This window comes from Micropterus salmoides, unplaced genomic scaffold (genome assembly GCF_014851395.1).
Source record: "Micropterus salmoides isolate LMB-PRFRI ecotype aquatic unplaced genomic scaffold, ASM1485139v1 Ms_hic_scaffold_12, whole genome shotgun sequence".
Taxonomy (NCBI): domain Eukaryota; kingdom Metazoa; phylum Chordata; class Actinopteri; order Centrarchiformes; family Centrarchidae; genus Micropterus; species Micropterus salmoides.
The window spans coordinates 11121584-11146143 of NW_024040263.1; the positions used below are offsets into that span (position 1 = coordinate 11121584).

Here is a 24560-nt window from a genome sequence, read left to right on the forward strand (position 1 = left end):
ACAACAGGAGAGCAGGGAGGCAGATAATACAGTAGGAGAACAATGTGGGGTGGTAGATAAGCAGCAAACTAGTGTTTTGTTCGAAATACGAGATCCTTGTAGATAGGTTGGTAGTTCAGCATTTCACTGTATCAATCAACATTGTGATCTGTCTATCCGACAAACAAAACTCACCATGTGAGTGACTGGACAAGAAAGGTAACTGTTTAGGAATGAAAATCTCTTCAGAACAGTCAAATGGCTTGAAGATTTGTGCCACAAGAAGACAATCTTTTCTTTCCTAAACATGTCATAGATTATTACAAGTCAGCACCAATATGGTGCTATGAGAAAATAATTTAGGTAACTGTACAATATAATGAATTATTGCTTTGTACATGCCCTAAGATGGTGTACCCCGCCTTTTTTCAGCTGGGATTGGCTCCAGCCCCTCTATAGAAAGAATCTCTTTGAGCTGTCAGAGCACGTCTTTCGATATCAGCTCTCAGCCTAGCTCTCAGCCGTATCATTCTCTCCACATTATTTGGTGGAGGGGAGAGACACACTGTCTGCCTGGTCTATTGAGAGGCTCTGCATGCTCTTACATACTTCCTGTTTAAATCTTTACTGTATGTTTAACTTACTTCTTCCTTTGTAGACAACAACACTACAGTGGAGTTAACTCGTTGGAAAGCTGCAGTTTAGCTTCCCCACAAATTCTTATTATTTTATTACTGAAGAAATTGTTGTAAATCAGATATCCTATTTCTCTGAGACCAAGTTAGTCACAAATTGCATGTGTGACTTACTTGGTATAATAATGTCCTGAGTATTTAGGGTGTACCCCATAAAAGTCTTCAGCTCCATGCACTCGCTGCCAGGAAGCAGGTAAATGCACTTTGAATGACATTTGGGCTAAGTGCCATGAAGTCTCTCACAGTTTATTGCAAACTTCTTTATTGCTTGTTCTACAAGATCACCATCAGGTCTTTTTCTCCTTTAGCCGGATGAAACTGCAAAAACTAAGCGAACAAAGGTGTGCCCATACTTCTTCTTTAGCACAGCACTGAGAATGGGCCTAATCTGAGTAAAAATAGAGAAATGATGTCCACTGTTTGCTTTCCAATATCTATTCATCACTTAACCTCAATACCCATCTCTCACTGGTCTGACTGCAAGGAGCTCTTTGCTGGTAACATCTTTTTTAGGTCTCAGACACCGCTCTTTTTCATGGGTTGAAGAATAAAACAACAGACTAACCAACTGACATTTGGACAGGTTGCTAAGATGTTGCTGGCATGGTTTGTTTGTGTGTTCTGCCTCTGTCTGCAGATCAGAGGCTTTGCAGTAATAACGGCCACTGCTGACATGGAATCAGAAATCACATCTATAAGTGTTTCTGAGCGTTGAGCAGGTGAGTTGAAATATACTCACTATGAACAAAAACAATATAGACATACTGACAAATAGTGCAGTGAGCAGAGTGGAAAGGATAAAGGAGTATGTACATGTCGGAGGTGGATGTTATATACACGTACAGGAACATTCATTTCCAGTCAGACAAATTTACTGAGTGGCTAACAAACATCATTGAGCATTTAGCAAACCTAATACACCTTTTTCTCAAGAGTAGGTGAAGTCTGAACCAGAACAGAAAGCATGTGTACCTTAGAACAGCTAATTCTGACAGTACTAAAAGGTAACATGATAATAAACCATTATACAGTAGGGGAGATATCTTTGCTCTGCCCAGCATTAAATAGCATTTTGATGAGTTGGGAAAACAGTTTTGAACAGAGCTGTATGCCATGGTTAACTGGTCCCATAGTGAACTATGATTTTTGAGTAGCAATAGGATAATACTCCTGAAGTACGATTTTTATGAAACTGGTGTTGGTTGCGTTGATGACCTTGCAATCAAGTCAAAGAAGTGTCAACTTTCTAACATCCTCAGTTTTGTTTCATTTTATGTTCTAAGAACTGAGGGGAATAGTATGTCTGTCAGCTCTGCGTCACTATGCAGGAAGGTTTCCAAATATAGACTACTGTACTCTCCCTGGGTGCTGCCTATAAAGTGTGAATTTCAAGTTCATTCATTAGCTGGTTAGACTTGAAATAAAGCAGACTTGCCAATAGCGTTAGTAATAAAGTGCTGGCAGTCCAAGGATATTTAATGAATAAAGGAAGAATATTTATAGGCAGTACACATTTCCTTTTGCCACTACAGCTTTTATTTCTCTCTCAGCCACAAACGTGCAAACACACACACACACACACATACACCACAAATGCATTTGTGGGTCCACACTACATTAAGCTGGTAAATTCTTCTGGCGCAGTGTGTATAGCTCACATACAAATAAAAACAAATAAATGTAGCTGATAGGCCAACATAGCATAAAGGTAAATTTAAGTGTATTCCATGGGCAGATCAGACCTCCTTACTCAAGGAGAAAGGAAGCGATATATCGATTGTCAAAAATCATGGGCATGGACAGCTACATAACTTTGTCATTGGGTGGAAAAATCACTATTGTAGGGTGTCTACATCCATTCTGTTGTTTTTGCAGATGACATGAGAAAGTATCTGTTTCACAAGGTGTTTGATGGGGAAGGGTCTTCACTGCATGCTGATGGTTAGAGAGGACACAATGGATGAGAGAGAGGCTGCTGAACTGAATGCCTGGCAGGAGGTGGGCTCCTGTAGCTGACACCAAATCCTTGCACAATAATTATGCATTAGCAAACAAAACAAAACACGGATTGACAGAGTTACACACACATTTAAAATACAGATATAAAAAAAAACTACAGACAAGACATTAGATTTCAGGACTCTGAGGCGAGCAGGAGAGATTGCAGCTGACCCCTCCCATCCCGGTCACAAACTGTTTCAGACTCTCCTGTCTGGCAAGAGGTTGCGGTCCATCAGGACCAAAACCTCTCACAGCTTTTTCCCATCTGCAGCTAGCCTCATCAACAAGGCCCGGGTCTCCCACTGACACTTCCCCCTTGCAAATAATACAAATGTCTCTGCACATGTAAATACTATTTCATTTCATATCACGCACAAACCTGGCACATCGCACATATTTGTTGTTAATTGTCTTATTGTTTTATATTTTTATATTGTCAATTTATATATTTCGTTGCAATACGTCTGCACAAAACAAACCTAGAATAATGTACATGTAAATATCTGCAACATTGCTCTAATAGTTGTAAGTAATTGTTTTTCTCCATTCTTTTTAATATTCTTATATAACTTGCATCGTCTATTTGTGATGGCCACAGCCAAGGACATACAACCAGCTTAAAAGCGGAAGGATCCAGTCTGTTGGCTTAAAGGGGTGGCGCCTGAAGTAGGAGCAGCATTATAGGGGAGGTGGCCTAATTGGACACTACCCCAGCTTGTTATGTCTGGGGGGGTAGCATAATTCTCTCCCTAGAGTATTTTTGTACGGTTAAGTAAGATTACATTTCTTTTGGTATAAGTTTTTAGGTCATTTGTAGTTGATGTAGTAGTGTTATTGTTAATCTCCCCCTTTGTGTCAAAATTGGTCTGATCAGCCAGTAGTCCCCTTTGTTTCTCTTGTAGTAGGTCAGTTGTATTGTTGAGTTTCTTATGTTCAGAGCTTAAGTTACAGTCTGTTTATTTGACCTATTTTACGGGCCCAAACTTTATCTTTATTTTGTTGTAATGATTTTTTGGGAAAATAAAAACCCTTTCTTTTGAAATTTTCTTGTGACTCCTATTGCCTAACTGCTTGGTCCCTCACACTATTCCCTATTTATATATTTCTAAATTTATTTATGTCAACTGTTTGTCTACGTGTAGCATCTTATCACCAAAGCAAATTCTGTCAAAATGTCTAAAACACTACTTGGCAATAAAGCTCCTTCTGGTTATGATTCTTCATTAGATTTAGACGTTTTATTGCTTCTCGGGGAACTCTCTTCAGGAGGGAGCTAATCCACCCTCTGGCTCCCCGGTAATTCAAACAGAGCTTAAAGTTAAAAGTGTTTTCCCTTCACCTTAGAGGACAATAAATAATTCAGACGATTCAGCTTGACAGCAGATGTGCATGGTTTTCAGAGAACTGTGAAAACTCTGATCAAAAAGCCTGTGCTGAACTCAGAGTTAGCTGCTAACACTTTTGTTTTTGGATCGCTTCTGTACATCAGTGGATTGGATCCTCTTTACATTGCTGAAGCATTAAGCTTCTCTGAATGGAACATATAGTATATATGAATATGAAATTGTCCTTTCACTACCATGTGTGCTTGTTTTCATATGACGCCTACAATGTTTACATGGTCATTCTAGTTTAATTTGCAGATAAAATCAACACTGTTTTTTTGTTTTTATTTTTACATGTTTACTTGATGTTAGATAAAGTGTCCTCTAGCTTTGGATAGGCCCACTGTGGGTCAGTTTTGTGGACAACAATAATTTTATTCTTACAGTGAATGCTCAGCTCTATCCTTTATCCGACTATGTTTTTCTATAGAAGGATCAAAGGACTCTTTGGGTTTCCATCATGTCAACCATTTGTCCCACAGCTTAAAAGAAAAGAGATGAGAAGGCAATACAGTGACGCACAGTGCTGTGCTGCCACCCTCATGTCAAACGGAGACATATGAAAACTGGTGAACTTTCTAAAACATCTGGAAGATCCCAAAAACTTGAGACGCACGCATGCTGTGTTTTGAGAAATCTGCATTTCTGGAAAACTAAATAATTACGAGAACAAAGATATCACCGTGAGAACCTTTGCAAAAACAATTGATTACTTGTTTTAAAAAAGCTACATTGTTACTTTTATAATACATACTGTTCATTGTTCTTTTCATGATGTTAGAGTTTAGACTCAAGTCCACTCTCCACCTGGGAAGTGTATTTTACTGTTACACTGCAGATTAACCAGGTTCGTACTCAACCTTTAACAGCAAGGATAACGATTTTGTCAGAGGAAAATTTACCTAAAGCTAGAGTGCTGGACTTTTACACATAAATAACCTGTTAGATATTCAAACCCTTGCCAACTTAGTTGAATGCTGACTACGCCTATCACCACCAGGTAAATCTCTCTGTATTCACAGTATAGGTTACCAGAGTTTTAAAATCTGTCTGTCTTTGCAGACGTTCTTGCGCTGGCAAACCAGTAATGATGTGTTTGATGCCAACCAGCAATGATTGGTTTGCCAGAGCTGAAGGGGGAGCAACCGTAGCGACAGTAGCCACTCAGAGGCAGAGCATATATGTTATAAGCACGTGTTGACAGTGTTGTGTAATTACTCTTATTGTCAGAAAGGAGACACAAAGGTTGCGCACTGCAAGTTTAAAATGGCTTTGGAACATAATTCTTTACCATGGCCACCTTTAAGTCAGTCAAGTTCAGTCAGTGTTTAATCCATAAATAAATATTTAAAATACCATGTTTATGTAGACAAATGGAGTGACACAAGACATATACTGTTGAGTAAGACTATGTTACAAATGTCAGTAAAATTATGAACTAGGTTTTCTTACCTATACTGTACTTCTGAACTGAGATGTTGCGGTTTGACTTTGGCTCTTTATAAGACACTCTATACTTTATTGACCTTCAATTTGGACAAGGAAAAAAATAAGAAAAAAAACCCATTTTGATTCTGATTGTTTGCAAGGTGTTCATGATTTCGAGCCAACCCCACAGCTGTGATGTACAGGTATCAGCCAAGTGTTTCATGGAATGAGCATGCTCAGATGTTAAAGTTTCTTCTGACCTGTTGAGAGTCCTGGAACAAATAATCCCTCTGGTTTCTTCTGTTCTGCATGGAAGTTACATTTTCTGTTGGCCACTCATTCCTTCAGCATCCATTTTAAACAGCCTGACATACTTAAAGGCCAAAAAGTTTGAGTTGGAATCCATACAACGTATACAAAGATGCACATTTGTTTGTTATTTATTATCTCCCCATTAGAAAATGAAATGGCTCTATTATCTGTCTTTTGCTCTCTTTTCTTTGTGGGATTATGAGTTGTTGTGTTGGCATGAGTTATGAGTTCTGGTGCCATGGTGAAATCTGTGTGCCACAAATGTATGACAGAAAAATCTGATTCATATTCATTTGAAAGTAGTAATAACAGGTGGCTTAAAAGCTTGGCAGTTTATCATAATAACTGTAGTGCACTTCGTGTTACGCTTATGTAGTTCTAAAAGAACATCAATTCCAAATGAAAGCAGATATCTAGTTTTATATACAAGATAAAGGGCTATACTCTTCTTTTACTGCACAACAAGACACAGTACATTACCTGATAAAATGTGACAAATAAAGCACAGGATCCTTTTCTGGCTTCTGACATTTGGAGCTGTGTACGGCAGCAACGTAAATCACAACAGTTTTTCTAAATGTTTAGAATCAGTATGATGAATTGACGTCTGACCAGAGCACATTGATTTTTTCATTGAGGTCCTCAGAGACAGAAGAACAGTTACGTGAATATTAGTTTCTCTGTAAAGCTCAAGTAAAGCTGAATTCAGAGAACAAAGTCAAACTGAGATTTTGCATGGCAAAATGTACTCAAGTGCTGAAGAAAGAGACACATGGAGATGGTTATAAAAGCATTCTATAAGCTAGAAATTGTACACTATTTCTTGTCATTACCCTACATAAATGTCCCTGTTAAGGTGAGCACAAAAGATCCAAGAGCAGACACGGTAGCAGGGGTTACATTTCACACACAAGATTTACGGAACAATGAACCGGAAGGTGCAACATTGAAATCCTGTATTAAGTGGTGTGATTAAGTTCCAAAAAGCTTCAAACATGCAGGCAGACTGAGCTTCCACGTGCTGAAACAGCCTGAGACAAAAAAAAATAAAGCATCAGTCGAGTCATAAGTGCAAACTAAGCCGTTGTGTGCGAGTTAGCACTAAGGTGAACAGATAATCTGGCGAAAACTGAGTTAAAGAGCTGAGGTTTAAGTCTGCACAGGTTCACTGTGGAAATGACTTCAGGCCGAAATGGAAAGCTCCAGGGGATCTGGCTGACTGGTGCCTGCAGAGTAGTGCTCCGGGATGCCCACACACACAAACACACACAAACAGGAGACAGACCAAACACTGGGAGGGGAAAAAGTAAGAAACACTAGGAACTGGGGAGGAATGCACAGCCAGATCATTCACAGTCCTGACACAATGTAGCTATGCAGTTTCCCTGCGAAAAAGTAATAAGGCAGGGTCAATTCACAACTGGCTGAACGTGTTCCTCCTTCCACTCTCTACTATTCCTATCCTTTCAACTTCTTTACACTTAAAGCACTAGTAATAGTAAGTAGTAAAATATTGCTGCTCATATAATAACAGGCTTCTTCACTGACCTCTGACCAGCCCTCTGCCCCTTATCCTTCTCTCAGTTTTCACAGTACTTGAGCAGACACAAGCAGATGGAAGCGTGAGGAAAATGACGGCTTGACATGTAGGCTTATGAACAACAGACAGGGTTATTTATTAAAGTTGGAGATATATTTCTGTTTTGGCCTAGTGACATCTTCGAAGCTGAAATCAAAATCAACATTTTTCACGTTCCATATGGCCAGGCACTATTTGAAATAAGCCTAGTGTAAACAGTAGCATTTGGGTGGCAATTTCACTGTAACATGAGAAATACAAACAATCAGTCTTTACTCAGTATTGTCATATTCCTGACATGATACGATCCAACTCTGGCAGATTGGAATTTGTTGATGGGATTTTCCAATGAATCTATGTCAATTAACGTCAGTCCTCTGCCCAGTGCTGCTGCCGCTGGATCCCGCTGGAAGATACTGAGCCATCGCCCATGTTGCCACTAACATAACCTGCTCTCTCATCTGAAATGGAAAGTCTCATGTCTATGTAAGTGAAACATACTAAAATAGTAATGTAAAAAGCTCTAAATAATAATGTGGATGTGTATTTCACTATGCCTAATATTTTATAGATAGAATGCTTAATTATTGCATTAATCAAATGAGACAACATTTAAGTCTGGTAACTGTAAACTAATTTCCAAATATTTGCCAAAACTACAATGGTTTCAACGGGTTAAGATAATGTATTCAATTGTGTTGGTAGTAGTTTTTATTGGCGTTGCTAGAACTGTAGCGTGTGACGGCGTAACTGGAGGCGTATATAAGCACGCCGGCACACCGGACACATTAGCTTTTTTCTATTCAGCAGGCACTCTAGCATGTTTGAGACTACAAAAGAAGTACAACCACGAGAGGAAATTTCTTACCTGGAAGGAAGTCTGGCAGAGGAGATGGCTTGTGAGCAGTTCAGGCAGTATGTTTCCCATTCCCCCACTAAATCACAGCTGGGGGCACTCATGCACTGTGTGTGTCTTGTCTGGGGATGTCGCATGCCCAGGCAGCTCTCGAGGGGGCTGCTTGTGGCCATTGCGAGGCCCTGCCCCTGAGGTTGCTGAGGTCCAGTGCGGCTCTTTTTTTCCGAAGACGGCCGGATGCGCTCTCCCCGTGTCTCGGGCCCTGCGGTTCGGAAGCCCGCTTCTCCCGCTCGAGGTATGAGTCCGGAGAGGCTCGCACAGTCTGATTTAGACGTGCTTAGCGTCATGGAGGATGACTTCCGGGAGCCGGGCCGATGTCATCAGTCTGCGCCCAGCTATGATGAACTAAAGGCGGGCCGGCAGTAAACTAAATGAGCAATTTCTTCGGCACCGCCCCACCCCCGCGCCGGTCCTTGCCATTCTTTCCTGGAATAAACCCTTCTTTGCACGGCTGACTAAACCCTGACTAAACCCTTCTTTGCACGGCTGACTATTTCCCCTCTGCTGGATTATAGCAATGTGACAGAGATTAAGCAGCGCGGCTACGGAGCGATGCCTCGGGTTGAGAAGGCATTAGCGAGCTACCTTTCTCCCACCCTAGCATCATCCCTCAAGCCGCCGGTCTGGGTCCTGGACGGCGACAGCTGAAGAGAGACGAGCTCAGCCCTCGTCTAGCTCCTACCGCCAGAGCCATAAGCGAAGCGTCGCTTCCTGTGGTCCCCCTCAACAAACCTGGGATGCATGGCAGCGCTCTCGCCCACAGCCCCCCGAGAAGATGGATCTGAGGACCATCATTCATTCTCGGCGGGCCCGGGGAAAGAGGTCCTGAGGTTTCGAGTACGGGGGCCCACTGAAGTTTGCTCTATGCTGGAAAAGGGGGCCATAGAACTTATTTCCCCGCCAGTCAGGGAGTCCAGGTTCTACAGCCGGTACTTCATAGTTTCCAAAAAGGACAGAGGGTTGCGTCCGATTTTAGATCTGCGGTCCATGAACCAATCTCTGAGGAGATTCAAGATGCTCACCATCCCCGCCATCATCAGTCACATCCAATCTGAGGATTGGTTTGTCACGATAGATCTGCGAGACGCATATTTCCATATCTCCATCCGTTCCTCTCACAGGAAGTTCCTGAGCTTCGCCTTCGGGGATGCGGCGTACCAGTATCGGGATCTTCCGTTCGGCCTAGCACTCTCCCCTCGCACGTTCACCAAGTGCATGGATGCAGCTCTGGCCCCGATGAGGCTCCAGGGCATCCGCATACTGAACTACATCAACGACTGGCTCATTTTGGCTCATCCTCGAGAGTTAGCGGTTCGGCATCAAGATGTCGTCCTTGCCCACCTTCTGCGTTTGGGGCTGTGGCTCAACGCGAAGAAGAGCGTGCTGACGCCTGCCCAACGGACTACGTTCGTAGGGGTGGTGTGGGACTCAGCGACGATGTGGGCCCACCTGTCGCCTGCACTTGTTGGGTCCATTTTGTCCTCAGTGACCAGAGTGAAGCTAGGCCGCACCATCACTGTGAAACACTTTCAGAGGGTGTTGGGTCTCATGGCGGCAGTGTCCAGCGTAATCCCGTCTGGCCTGCTGCACATGAGAGCCCTGCAGTGGTGGTTAAAATCCAAGGGATTCTCCCCCCGAGGTGAAATCCGTTCCTTCGTTCCCTGTCTGTATGGAGGAAACCTTGGTTCCTGTCCCATGGTCCCCTGTTGGGAGCGTCATGTCGCCGGACAATCATTTTGACAGACGCCTCACTCATGGGGTGGGGCGCATTCATGGACGGCCACTTTGCGAGAGGCTCCTGGCATCATTTCTCTTGGCACATAAATTGCCTGGAAACGTGGCGTTTTTCAGAGCTCTGAGGAGTTTTCTGCTCGCTCTCCACGGTCGCCACGTCCTTGTCAGGACCGACAACACGGCAGTGGTGGCCTATTTGAATCACCAGGGGGGGTCTGCGCTCGTGCCCATTATGCAAGCTGGCACATCAGATCCTCCTGTGGTCCCAGCAGAGACTGCTGTCTCTCAGAGCGATATATATCCCTGGGACCCAGAATCAGGAAGCAGACCTGCTGTTGAGACAGGGGCTGAGGCCCTGGAGAATGGAGACTCCACCCCGAGGTGGTGGAGTTATTGTGCGAAAGTTTTGGCCCTATAGACGTGGACGTGTTTGCGTCTCAAGAGATTAGAGAGGGTCTGTCAGGACGGTGTCAGCCTACTGCTAGTAGCCCCGTTTTGGCCGGCCCGAGTGTGGTTCTTGGACATAATATCGCTCCTGGAGGGCCCGCCGTGGCAGTTCCTTCTGCTGTCTCAGGCGGAGGGCCAGGTCTTTCACCCTTGCCCCGCCCTGTGGAGACTGTGGGTCTGGCCCCTGAGGGGGCCCAGTTCCTTGAGGCGGGCCTGACGGCAGGAACAGTCGAGATGCTGCTCAGCTCTAGAGCCCCGTCCACGAGATGGACGTACGGCCTGAAGTGGAATGTGTTTGCCACCTGGTGTAGAGAACGGGCGGTGGACCTAGTTACCTGCCTGGTGACTATGGTACTGGAGTTCCTCCAGGACCGTTTCTCTGCTGGCCTTTCCCCGTCCACACTCAAGGTGTATGTGGCTGCCATTGCAGCGTTCCACACCCCTCTGAGGGATGGGCCTCTGGGGAGGCTTCCACTGGTCGTGCGCTTCCTCTGTGGAGCCCGGAGGATGAGACCCGTGACTCGTTCCAGGTTTCCCACTTGGGACCTGGCAGTGGTTCTCGAAGCGCTGGCTGAGGCCCCCTTCGAACCCCTGGAGTAGGCTTCGGCGTGTAATAGTGGATATTCTCGTTCCCATAGTGTCGTCACCGACGCAGTTCCCTCGAACGGGTGTCTCGTGAGTGTCTCGTTCCCCTTCTCAGGGAACAAGGGTTACATACGTAACCCGAGACGTTCTCTCATGCTGCAGCAGGCTGCTGTCAAGACCAGGTCAGACCTCCCTGCAGCCAGCTCCCCTGTTTCTCCTTTAGTTTGGTTTTTGGACTCTTACTTTGTGGTATTTACCTTGTTTTTGCATACTACAACACCTGCACACATATACACTCATGCGACCAATATTCTGCCCGGACACTACTGAAACAGACTACATACCTCATACTTTGGTTATATTAGTTTGAAATACCTTTTTACGTTTGCTTAACCTTGGTTTGAATTAACATATTTTGTTAAATGTTTACCATGGTGTGTCTCCCTTTGAGCCAGGTCATAACAGTACCCCACAGTAAGACTGTACTGTGTAGGAGGAGGTCAGTCTGTGAGTCTTAACTGAAGTGAACTTAACTGAAATTCAGAAAATCAGAGATTCACCATGAAAAGTCCTCTTTGATCAGACAAAACAACTCATTAGGCAGGGATTCATTAAAATTCTATTACTGTGCTCAAAGTCAATACGGATGTAAGAAATTTATCCAAATATTGGTCGTCCTGTCCTGGCTTGAAGCCCAAACCTCATTCCTGGCTTTAAAGCTTAGCTCTGTTTGTTTCATAAAGTAGTTATCTGACAAAAACACTGAAACTATGTGGAAGCCAATTGTAATACTATTTCTGTCTTTTCTTCCAAGTTGGCATATTGATGCTGTTGATGAAAATAAAATAAAAATCTCTCTGTTTTCTATTCTAAAGGGATGACCTGAGCAGTAATATTGTAGCAATGCCTGTCAGAGATGAAACTTTGCCCCAAGCTTACAACTGAAATATGATCAACATAATACAGTGGTGTGTTCATATGTGTATTCTCTGAACATTATCATTCTTTGCTGACTCTCTCTCTTTCTCTCTCTCTCTCTATATATATATATATATTTAGCCTTAATAAGTTTTTCTTTCAGTAATTGCAGTCCTTACTGACAACAAAGTTTATAAATTGACTTTTTTTCACAATAAAAGTTGGAGGTTTGCTTTATCTGTTTCATGCATGTTTATGTATCTGGACTGAATTTGCTTGTATGGATCTCAAATATTAATAGACATAATCTGTAAAGCTTTTTTGTCTAAAGCTTTTAATAAGCGTACCTTTTATGCTGATAAGAGTTGTATGCTCTCTGCTTTGCTTTGTATGGTGGCCCATAGGTTTCAGGCCTAATACAAATGCCACAACACGAACACAAAAGCCACAACACGATTACAAAAGCCACAACGTTTTGAAATGCAAAATGTGGCGCAAGAAGTACATCCTCTGCTGGGTCTTGATGATGGTGTCCGTGTTGGGCTCCCACTTCAGGTCCTGGGAAATAGTGGATCCACAGCAGACACAGGGCTGTTGAGTATGGTGATGGGGGGCAGAGTGGTGGGGCTCCTCCTGAAGTCCACGATCATCTCCACAGTTTTGAGCGTGTTAAGCTCCAGGTTGGTCTGGCCGCACCAGAAAGCCAGCTGATCAACCTCCCGTCTGACTCATCACCGTCCCGGATGAAGCTGATGACCATTGTATCATCAGCAAACTTCAGGAGTTTGACAGATGGGTCTTCTGGGGTGCAGTTGTTGGTGTAGAGTACAGACCCTCTTCTTCTCTTCTGATTCTCGGGAACAAGTGGATCAGGTACCAAATTACCTTCAATTCATTGCTTAAATGCATAAACTGAAGATCTCTCAAGAAAGAGACTATAGTTTAAAGTTTATGTGCTGTCGTGGCTAATGTAAATCTTGTACATTGTCTTGACAGATTGTTTTGGATTAAATTAATATATAGCCACATGACAGAAAACACTTTTATTTTCTCCTCCTACTCAATCAATAAGTCATTAAAGGTTTGCTGCTCACTTCTGATGCCGATTCTGTACAAATGTGTAGATTCTTTAAGGGTACTCCTGTGTTTCTGTTTTGCTTTCCATAAGAGACGTAAAGAATGGTCAAAATCAACGCAGCCTAACATATCCCGACTATTAGACCGTAGTATGGATCAAGCTCCAGAAATCCTAAAGTCTATATTTTCCATAATGCAACCAAAAGTATCTTTCATTAGATACTCCCAGCCCACGTCCTTCAACTGCCACCCCTCCAGTTTGTAAGGCAGGCTTTCTGTTATAAGTTGGTTGTCTCCCTGTTCAAGTCGAGGGTTAAAGAGGCATAAAGGTGGGGGAGTCACAAGGTAGGGCAGCTTTATTTATACAGTGCATTATAGAGCACATTTCAAAACTTTTAAAAATGTTTAAATAGATATAAAAAAAACATCAAGGATATAATTCTGTGGTTTAACAATAAAACTAATTTTAAAAAACAACATATTTATACATAATACTGTACCTACACACACACTAACACCGTTCATAAGCCTGGGAAAACAAGATTTTGAGCTTAGCCCAAAATGTAGATACAGTTTTTATAAATCATCTGACAGAGCATTACAGAGGACAGGTCCACAGTAACTAAAAGCACCTTTACCGCTCCTTATCTTGTTCTGGGCACAACAAGAAAGCCACTGTCTGACAAGAATATAAAAAATCTATGCACCAGAGCCAGAGACATCCTGTGTTTTTTCCCCTGGTATGGGTCCTTTGACAGCGTACATTTCCTGTTATGCAATCAGTTGCATGAGCATAAAAGTTCACTCTTGGAAGAAGTAGTCTGATGAAAAATATCTTAACCGAAGGTCCACTTGCTGGATTTTCTCAGATTTTTCAAGTAAATATCATGATAAACCTCTGGAAAAAGCTAGTAAAAGATTTTTTTCATCAAACAATTACTAGCTTCTTTGTGTTAGATCATCCATGCACACCTGCAGTGTGGAGTTTGAAAGGCAAGGCCATTATAGTTCCCAAGCTGAAATAAACTTCATGATATCTTACAACATTTTTTTTTTTGGAAACCAACAATCTGACAAACACGCAGCAATTGTGAAAGTGTGAGGCAGTGTGGTGAAAAAGTGAAGACAAAAACAGTAGATTGCAAAAGTGAGTCAAACACCATGAAAGCCTTCAAGTAAAAAAAATGTGATTTCCCAAAAATGTGTGCAGCCTTTGTTCTCTCATTGACAAAGTTCCTCTGTTGTAGTTTAACTTTAGTACTAACCATGACTTGTAAACTGACTTTTATATGTAAAACCAGTGAAGTTCCCCAAAAGTATGTAAAGGACAAAAACAACAGCTTTTGCCATACAAAAATAAACTAAATAAACACAATATCAGATTTTATGTCATGGTAAATGGAAAGCAGATTAAGTGTCTATAAATCAACTAGAAAGAGGGAAAAGGGAGGTTTAAACACTTGATAAAAACATATGGCTTTACTTATTTGTTTTGTTTTTTCATTCAGTAAATTTTAACAAATTATTGGAAATATTTTAGTCTTCATCACCCCATGTCTTGCTGCTTGAACGCAGACTTTATGAATATATTAAGAAGCAATGAGTGAAATTATACTGATGACAAAATAATTCACATTGTGAACCCATGATATACATTACATTACTCAGATGAAGCACATGCAGGTATATTATGTATTGTCTTAGTATAAACCTGAGATTAGTTACACCGTTTTAGGTAAGACTCATCAACAAGTGACCAGTTGAGCAGACTACTGTTATGTAATTGGCCCAACACTTAGTCTACCTTTCATGTTATTGTCCACTGATTGAAGTGTATCCCGTGGGTGTGTGACAGACTGTCTCCCAGTCCACTTATCTGTGGTGATGAAGAAAATAATAGTGTCCTGACTCCCTCTTGGGCTCATTCAAGAATAGCTCCTAGACAGGTCAAGACTATGGCCAACGGAAAATTATTCATGCATATTTCGTCATTCAAACAGAGCCATGCAGTCTGTCAGCAGGTCACATTATTTCAGTCACAATTTGCTTGTGTTTATCATTATTGTGCAGAAACTGAAGGAAGGGTCACATCCACAAGTTTCTGCAGTATTTCTGGTTAACCACAGAATAGTCTCTTCAAAAAGCAAAACTGAACAGTTGAAGGGCTGTTTAAACAAACTATTAATATAACACTTGTCTTCTGCTATAGAAAAACACAAGACACACTGAATTACCAAAAACAATGAAAATGTGATTTAGATAATAAGGTGAAAAAATGTGTCTCACTTGTGCTTTTTTTTTTATTTAAAAGGGACAGTGCATATTAATGGACATCTTAGATTTTCAGCAATGTAAATATACCAGAATTAGCCCAAAGGCTATTTTACATCTGTAGTCCCCCGTCAGGTCATCACAGTACAAGGTAACACAGCTAAACATTGAAATTAGATACAACACAATTTAAGAGACGCCACAATTTTCAACAACATATTATAAAAGACACCACAGTTAGCAGACAGGGATTATGTAATTTAAGGTGCTGTTTATGCAGTAAAGTGCCATTCTATGAAATAATGTTCAATTCAATTTTACTTTAAATTAGATAAGGACATTGAGTTTCAAAGTGTATTCTTAACCTTGGAAACAGCTGTTGACAGACAACACAGATAAGTAGCTGTTCTGGAGCTTTTGATCATATCACATGATATTCATCAGCAGATGGAGATTGCACTTGACCCCTTGGCATTTGGCATTCTCCTCCATATAGGCTTCATGTGCTGATCATGTGGTATGATTAAAAGCCCCAGAACAGCTACACCACCTATTTCAAGGTCAAAAATAGACTAACATTTCTGATGTGCACTGGAGTTTATTTTTTCTTCATATTTTACTGCACAAAACTGACTGACTTTGATTATAAAGTTGACATTCTCAAATCTCATATGAAGGCTAATTTGCAGTTTGAACCACCAGTCAATCATTAACCAAAATTTTAATAATCTTTTTACAAACCATTAACCCTTGGTGACAATAAAATTGGACCCAGGAAGAACTTTTTGAATATCCCAAAGGTCAATTTCCAACTATCAATTATTAGACCAGACACTTCAAGTCACAGTCAACTCGTGTTTATGTTTATCATAGCTGTTAAAGACACATTTTCGGACGTAGCTAAAAACTCTTAAACATGGCTAAATAAATGCTTTATCAATTCACTCTCAGTTGAATCTTATCAAATTACAAACTGCTGTCACGCACACTTCCTGGTCTGGGACCAATAGCGGTACAAGCAGACGGTCACATGTGGGGATCCTCTACTCTTTTTACGTGTGTCGGTGCCAGCCAGGTCGGAGCGGAGCAAAAAGTGAGTTTGAAAATTGCGTTTTTCTTCCAGTCGTGTAGTTGTACTTTGCAGCCTAAGGAAGGACTTTCCGCAGTGAAAGTTGTCGCAGTTTGTTTAGCTGTGGTGACCTACAACCTGCATGTTCCTTTGCTGCAGTAATTAAGTGTAGAGTTGGTGAGGCACACGAGAAACATGTCAACAGATATGCAACAGTTAGAGAGATGAGTCTATCCAGATTTAACGTTACAGTGCGGAGACAGGTCCGGCAGTAGCAGGTGTTTGTGCTGAAGACATGTAATACACTTTTTTCTATGGACAATGAATAACGTTAACGTTAGCCAACTGCAAAAGACACGTAGCTAACACAACTTTTTCACAACAGTACAGCGGTCAAGCCACCCCTGCGCTCCTTATAACGGAACTTGCCTGAGATTCAGCACGTTTTTACGTTTTCTTCAGTGTTAAAGTAATCCACTGTTAGTTGTTAGTACATTAAGTGGTGCATTGCAGTCAGGGACTGCTTATATCTAATTCGGCATACTTTTAATTTCCCAAACTGGGTTGCTTCCATTGTGTCTGAGGGGTTGGCGACAGTGTTGAAAATCCCTGTGCCAGAGTAAATCCCTAACTAACTAGACGAGTTGCAGTGTTTCAAATGGTCTGGGCCTTCATGAAATACATCAGGAATTAAAAAACAAACTTACGAAGTAATTTCATTCCTAATTAATTATTGTTTTTGAATCACATTATGTGTTAATGTGTCAAAGAGGCTATCACTGTAATATTGCACTTGAGATAATTGCAGATGTCAGTCATATCTGCATCATTAAAGCCTTATAATAGTCCTGACTGAAAGATTGAGTAAACAAATAAATATTGCCCAAATTAGCACATGTACATTTATTCATTTACTCCCATATGAGTGAGATCATATAACCTATTAGGCTGCTATGGATGTTAATAGCCCTAGATTTAAAAGCAAAAAAGGTCCTTGGAACATAAAAAAAAGCTGACTGCTAGGCTGCCTCACCTCTTCTGCAGCATTTAAACACACTGCAAACAATGGCTGACCGCTGACATGCATTTGTCTGCGCCTGCACGAGAGGCAATCATAACCATAAAATAACCCTGCACGTCAGATTAAACAATCCCCATGCCAGGAATACAAACTGAGAACATGTCTCAAGGGAAAAAAGGGAACAGGCACTGAAAGGTTTTGCTTTTTGTTTGCACCGCTTTACTTTGCACTGGTGTTTTCTGGTGTTGAAAGCTGTGGTTGTAAGCCTTTTGTCTGTTGGTTGTTGAGGGAGAGAATAAAACTAAGGCAGAAAAAGCCTATGAGGGTACAATGAAGTACTCTCAGTAATACGTGTGAGTGGTTATTGAAATCTATTTGTTGAAGTTGAAAGTCGCATGGAAACTCGTAACTGCCCCTTTCTGCTGTGAAAGTTAGATTAAGGGAGAACTCCTGCTTTAGTTGCAAAGAGTTTTGTACAGCAAGGTTTATCAGTGCTGACTATTATAGACTGTAACAACAATACAGTGATTAGCCTGTCCTTGAACAAATGAGATAAAATGACTGGTAAAACACATTTCTGCATAAGGCCTTTAAGGTGATACTGTATGTCAATGTGAGTGATATTGTAATAAAATCGATATGCATATTTATAAGATCTGATACTACACCATGTAATCTCTCTTGTCAAATGCAGCAAGTTAATGTAAAACCATTTAGCAAAAGGTGTCTCTGCTCAAAAAAGTCTGTTGAGAAATAGCCTGTCAATCATTACTACTTAGCTTTACAGATAATACTCTATGATTGATTAATGCAAGTAAATACAAACCTCAAGTGGGAAATCTGTGAAGAGCACATTGTTCCCCGAGGCATCCCTTCATGAGTCTGTGTAGTTTGTGTTTTGACATATTTGTCAGTAGATTATTTTATTAGCTTGGTTCTAATTATTCCAAGCACATGTGATTTAAATTTAAAAGCTTTCATGACCTGGGTACAGGCTGTGCTATAGCACTGACCTCTTGATTTCTGGTCAACATTTACATAACATTCGCTGGATTTGAATCAATAATTGTTTTTTGAACATCTATCACTCTTTACTGCAAACTCACATCTGAAATGATCTTTCAAGAACACATATGTAAATATCCAAATTCTCAAAAGGAGAGTATTTTTTTTATGAATGAGAACCTTTATCATCTAAATAAACTTGCTGTGACCTTTCAATACCCTGTTTTTGTTTGTTTGTTGCAGCAGCAGTGAAAGGTGCACTATGGGCCGTCTGGACGGGAAAGTGATTGTGTTGTCAGCTGCCGCTCAGGGGATTGGACGTGCTGCCGCAATAGTAATGAGCTTTAATAAGAACTTTTCACTGATATATTTTCTACCAAACCTCGACGGAAAATTGTTTATTTAATAGCCTGCGGTGTGCAAACTCGAAGCAGTGTATATTTTGACTTCATTACATATTTCAACCAGTTTTTGTGAAATGCAAACAGATTTTAATACTACTACGATACGAATTCGATAATGAGGGATATCTTCAGAAACAGCCAATTGAAATGGTAAAAGTGTAGCACTGCAACAGTAATGGTGATACCAAACTTTTTTTCTTCCAGATGACTATGATTAAATCCTACAGAAATATACTCTTCACTATGTGCATACACTATTTAGTTGCCTATTAAGTCCTAGGCATAGACTGTATATGAAAAGGTCCTAGGGTTACAGCATCTTTACACCAAACAGGGCAAAAAGCTTAAATGCACTACTGCAAGCTGCTATTCTGAAAAAAATAATATGCATTGATTATTTGTTTTATAGAAACAGCCGTTTTCATCTTGCATAAAGATGATAGGACTTTCTGTCGTTTCTTTCTGCATGTGCAGTAAATAACCGTGCTGTAATAGGGATTCTTGGGATGTCACAAAAACACAGGTTCAGGACAGTCCTCGTGCACAATCCTCTGGTGATACGCTTTCCAAAGAGATAGCAAAACACTTGTCAAGATTGGGTCATCAGCACATCGATTCCATTCAAGTGATTATTTTAAAAACTGTGCCTTGCATTACAGGGATTTGTGTCGTGTGGAGGAATTCGAATACAGAGAGGTCTATTTACGCTGCAGATCATTACCTTCAGAATTTCATAGTGTTTAAAGTTGCATATGGTGGGAGGAGAATTTCCCACTTAGACCTTAAAAGGTGTACTTTGCTGATTTGGTTAATGATGCAGTCACACTTCATCAGCTATCACCTTACCTTTTTGAGGGATTAGGGTCATAAATTCACATTCTGAATTTCTACAAGGTAAATACTGGGCTGCAGGTTTTTTTATTCCATGACGTGCAGACATTGCAGAAGCACTGCTCTGACTCAGGTCTTTCAACTGCAGGCATTCGCAAAGGAGGGAGCTCAAGTCACAGCAACGGACATCAATGGAGAGAAGCTGAAGGAGCTGGATGGCATTCAAGGTTAGATTCTTTTCTATTGGTATGAGGCTACCATCTGCTGGGTAACCAGTGTGATGCAGCAGCTTTTAACAAAATGCATTTCCATAGTTTATCCTAACTTTGATTTTTGACATTTTTGTTTTTAGGGCTGCAACCTACGATTATTTTTAATTGTCAATAAATCTGCCTATTATCTTCTTTATGAATCGATTAATTAGTAGCTCTATAAAATGTGAAAAAATAGAAAAATGCTCAATTTCCCAGTAAGGAGGTGTCTTCAGGTGTATTTTTTTGTCCGACAAACAGTCCAAAACCCAAATAAATTCAGGTTATTATTATATTATACTAGGAAATCAGCAAACATATTTAAGATGGTTTTAATTTTAAAAATAACTTGATCCAAATAGTTCATTAAAATTCATCATTCGTCATTCATCTAATTAATTCATTGCCTAATTGTTTCAGCACTAACATTTGTAACCTAGTTCTTTAAAATACATTAAATCTAAATCTGATTACCTACATTGATTCAGTGAAAAGTAGACTGATCACTATTACCTGTATCTTAATAATCTTTAATAAAATTAAAGCATACTTTATAGTGACATTTTCTTGTTTCCCACAGTATCTTAAACGTTTATTCTTTTCTATTCTAACATGCTTTTTAGTTGTAAATATTTAATTTAGCTGATTTTATAGCTTTGTATTAGCCTTTCATCCTGATCGTTTTAGGGTGTCCACAGGATAACCAATGTACACTCACAATATTTCATTTGCTGTGTTTGTAACCAGTCAGCAATACATTGGAGAAGCAGGCTTATTGCAGTAATTTGCCCCTGCTGGAACAGGTTTGATCAACATTCAACACTTCCTTGCAGGTAGCTCACAAGCAAAGCATTTTATCTCTAATTGCTTTCTGTAGAGCCGGCCGTACACTGCAGCCAGGCGTGAATTGCTAGATGTGAATCACGGTGTGTAGCTCACTTGCGTTGTTAATTTTAGGTGACTGGTTGCTTATTCTTAAACATTAAAATGTGAAATAATAAAGACAGTTTGGTCTAAAATAAATAAAGCACTAAAATAATTTTTTCTCCAGAACCAAAGCTGTCTTTTTCTCTCACCAACAGGAATCAAGACCAAGGTCGTGGATGTAACTAAGAAGGACCAAGTCGAAGCCCTGGCCAAGGAACATGACCATGTGGATGTGCTGTTCAATGTTGCTGGGTATGCTTTCCCTCTTTCCTGTATCGTTACTGTCCTGAATGACCAGAACGCTAATATTGATCTGAAAATCTCATGAGTCAGTGAGCCACACTGTTGCACTGGGTGACATGCTCCTTCATCATCCATTATAATGGATGTAATTTAGTTTATTTTGAGTCGATCACACATACACCTTCATGCCGTAAATATTGATTGGCACACCAAATCCACAGCTAAAAACAGTGCGCAACTAATGCCCTATTTACTTCTGTTTGAGTAATAAAGAACAAAAAAAAAACAAATGCTAATTACCCCAAAATGACACAATACATACAATAAGTGTCCCTCTCTAACTTCAAGAAGCTCTTGAAAACTCATCTCTTCCAAGAACACTTTCTCTTATAACACCTCTAACCCCTAACATGCACTTCCTGTGCTCTTCTTTTTCTGTCTCCTTATAATTCCTTTGTTTTGATTGCACAATTTCGAAACTATTATTCTTTCCCTACGTATTTACCCCATTGATTCCATACGTGTTATTAGATCTTACTATTATCTATTGTTAAATGCAGGTCTCTTAATCTTTTATTGGCTGGCATGTTGTTCCTCAAATGTATGTCGCTTTGGAGCATTTTTTTTAAATAACTTGATCGAGACAGTTAATTAAATTTTCCTTTGTCTAATTAATTAATTGGCTAATTGTTTCAGCTCTAACTGTGCAATACGCACAATAAGTGCACAGCAGCTCTGCATGCTGTCTCCGCATTAGGCACGTTTATCCATCTCCTGCTTAACTACATTTCCAGTATCCCCATACTTTTAGTTAAGTTTTAACCTCTACTTGAACTTTTGTCAATCTCTTTAACAAAGGTCTCTATATTGACACATTTAAGGCACAGTAAAATGTTGAGGGAGTTACCACAGCATTTCTAGCTGCTTTAATTTTTAGTTTAAAAATGTATATCTTATATTGATCTCTAATGCTTTTCTGTTTAGATCCTGATTGACGTATGGGGTATTTTACCTTTTAGCTAAAGCCATATGTTTAATAATTACATAATAATACTGTCCTTATGTAATACCATTCTTGCTGCTTTCCAAGTTTATGCGTCCTCTAATATCTGCAGGTTTGTGCACTCCGGCTCCATATTGCACTGCAAAGAGGCCGACTGGGACTTCACAATGAACGTGAACGTCCGGAGCATGTACCTCATGTGCAAGGCTTTCCTGCCTAAGGTGACCTTTTGTCCATTTGACCAAGCGCTTAACACTGTTTATCCTGTTGTTGAGAGAATGAAATAGATGCTGCTGGAAATTGAGTGACATATGCTTTTTATTTTGTTCTCGTCCTTTGTCCACTGGGATTAGCTGTATTACTCTGAGCCTGTGCCATGATGGGCGGTGACTTCCCCATCTGTAATCCAGCTTTAGCCACAAACTAACCAAACTGTCTCAAAGGGGAATATTAGCTCTCATTATTAGTCATTACTCATTATTAGTCATTTATTTGTTATATAAAAAACACTTATATTCTGTTTGTAGGCTGCCTTTCTACTTAATTTTGTCATTCTAGATGTTGGCAAAAAAGTCCGGAAACATAATTAACATGGCATCTGTTGCATCAAGCATAAAAGGTAAATGATCTTCCACAGTTCTTTTCACTGTAGATGATTGTAGAACAAATAGTATGCCCAATTAAAGGGGCATGAAGTCGCTGAAGTATGACCATGTTCATTGTAATCCTCTTATCTCAGATAATTGCTTTGCGTGTGTGTGTCTGTGTGAGTGACATGTGTTTCCCTCGACACAGGTGTTGTGAACCGGTGTGTCTATAGTACCTCCAAGGCTGCAGTGATTGGGTTAACCAAATCTATAGCGGCCGATTTCATTGACAAAGGCATTCGCTGTAATTGTGTTTGTCCTGGTAAGTTCCCCTGCAACATAAAACCATGTCACTGCATCCTTCTCATTCTTCCTCAAGTGGTAACAGTGTACCGTAGACATGCCTGAAAACAAAAACTCAACTTTAGAATAACTGAAGTGCTTTTCATGTTTGAGTACAGTGTGTTTCTCAAAGATATGCAAGCCTTGAGTTTGTATCTGAAGGCAGTCTAAATAACTGCTGTGCAAACTCATCAGGCTGGTATTTGGAGTGTTAGTAGTCAAGGGCTATCTATCTTTCTGTATTCAATATCGTTGTTTTCATAATGAAGGTTTCAGATGTTCTTTTATATTTTCTCAGGTACTGTTGATACTCCATCACTGAGGGAAAGGATCCAGGCCCAACCTGACCCGGAGCAGGTATGGCAGACTGATTTACTTCTCCATTCTTCATCTGACAATAATGACTGCATGAGTCATTTAACAGGTATATCTTATCTTAAAAGAAGTCCTGATGTTTGGGTATTTAAGGTAATAAATGCTACAACTGTAACTCCTCAGGCGTACAAGAATTTCATGGCAAGACAGAAAACTGGCAGGATGTGCACAGCTGAAGAGGTGGCTCACCTGTGTGTATACCTGGCCTCAGATGAGGTGAGTGCTTGCGTATAACGTATACATTTCATGGCATGTATGTGGTATAGTGTATCAACAGGGAGTTTTTGCAAGGCCATAGCTCTAACCAAGGACAAGGAGGTCCAGGTACTTTGCACTTGTTCTGGAAATTTTAGGGGCTTTGCAACCTAGTGAGAGTTAACATTAAAAACCAGATACTAGTGGATATTTTAAAGGCTGATTTCAGTATTTATTTAGACTCGCTATACTTAAATTTAACTGCTTTTAGGTCAATAAATTAAAAAAATCTAAATGTCTCAGATCCTCATGGTGGGAAATAACTTTATCTTTGGTGTTTGATAGTATTTTTGATAGGGAAGAGCAACTTGGACCACATAATCTCTCAAATCCTGGCTGCTTCCCTGAGTATGCCCAACCCCATTGTAAACTATGTTAATATTTTGTAGTTTTATAAATGCAGACAAAGTTGTTGTTTGGTGGTGGTGGTGGTTGGTAATGAAATGATTTCCTGGTGATGTGATGTTTCTTGGTTCCTTCACAGTCGGCCTATGTGACTGGGACAGAGCAAATCATCGATGGAGGATGGAGACTCTGAGAAAACTGAGAAAGTTCATTATGACAGTAGTCGGGACAGTTGCTTCTGTTCTTATTTGAACCCCAAATAAAGTGCACAAAATTTGACTTGATCATTTTTTCTTGCACATTATGTTTACCTGTGGGAGACATTTCCTATTTTCCAACTTAAATATATGCTGCAAATTTGTGCAATGCCACAATATTAATTTGCTGACTGACATTGTAATAAATGGACTGTATCACAGATTCAGTACTGGTGTTATCACCTTATAATAAAATGTTTTACAAAGCTGTCAAAGTCTATCTAACATGTATCTAACATCTATTAAAACGTCTTCACCAAATCCCTTGAGTGACTTTTATATTTAACCCCCCCCCCCCCCCCCCCAAGCACTCCTGTG

The 24560-nt window shown here is 40.5% G+C and overlaps 1 protein-coding gene across 3 annotated transcripts; it reads left to right on the top strand.

Moving 5' to 3' along the window:
* Positions 1-16279: 16279 nt before the first annotated feature.
* bdh2 (3-hydroxybutyrate dehydrogenase, type 2) lies at positions 16280-24499 on the top strand. Of its 3 annotated transcripts, none has more exons than XM_038713368.1 (10): positions 16280-16420; positions 18666-18756; positions 19806-19884; positions 20991-21087; positions 22194-22302; positions 22640-22700; positions 22877-22990; positions 23309-23434; positions 23509-23601; positions 24125-24499. In XM_038713368.1, exons 2-9 carry the CDS (start codon positions 18685-18687, stop codon positions 23559-23561), a joined length of 711 nt encoding a protein of 236 aa, XP_038569296.1. In that variant the 5' UTR covers positions 16280-16420; positions 18666-18684; the 3' UTR covers positions 23562-23601; positions 24125-24499. The 3 variants fall into 3 exon arrangements, with proteins under 3 accessions (XP_038569296.1, XP_038569294.1, XP_038569295.1); XM_038713366.1 differs by having other exon boundaries at positions 16285-16420; positions 23309-23367; positions 24125-24451; XM_038713367.1 differs by having other exon boundaries at positions 16312-16420; positions 18669-18756; positions 23309-23367; positions 24125-24451.
* The last annotated feature ends 61 nt before the right edge of the window (positions 24500-24560 follow it).

Bases quoted from the DNA above. Each gene is read 5' to 3' on its own strand.
- bdh2 (XM_038713366.1), top strand. From the start codon at position 18,685: ATGGGCCGTCTGGACGGGAAAGTGATTGTGTTGTCAGCTGCCGCTCAG. The intron at 22,701-22,876 runs GTAAATGATCTT...CCCTCGACACAG, and splicing joins TGTTGCATCAAGCATAAAAG to GTGTTGTGAACCGGTGTGTC. The intron at 22,991-23,308 runs GTAAGTTCCCCT...ATATTTTCTCAG, and splicing joins CTGTAATTGTGTTTGTCCTG to GTACTGTTGATACTCCATCA.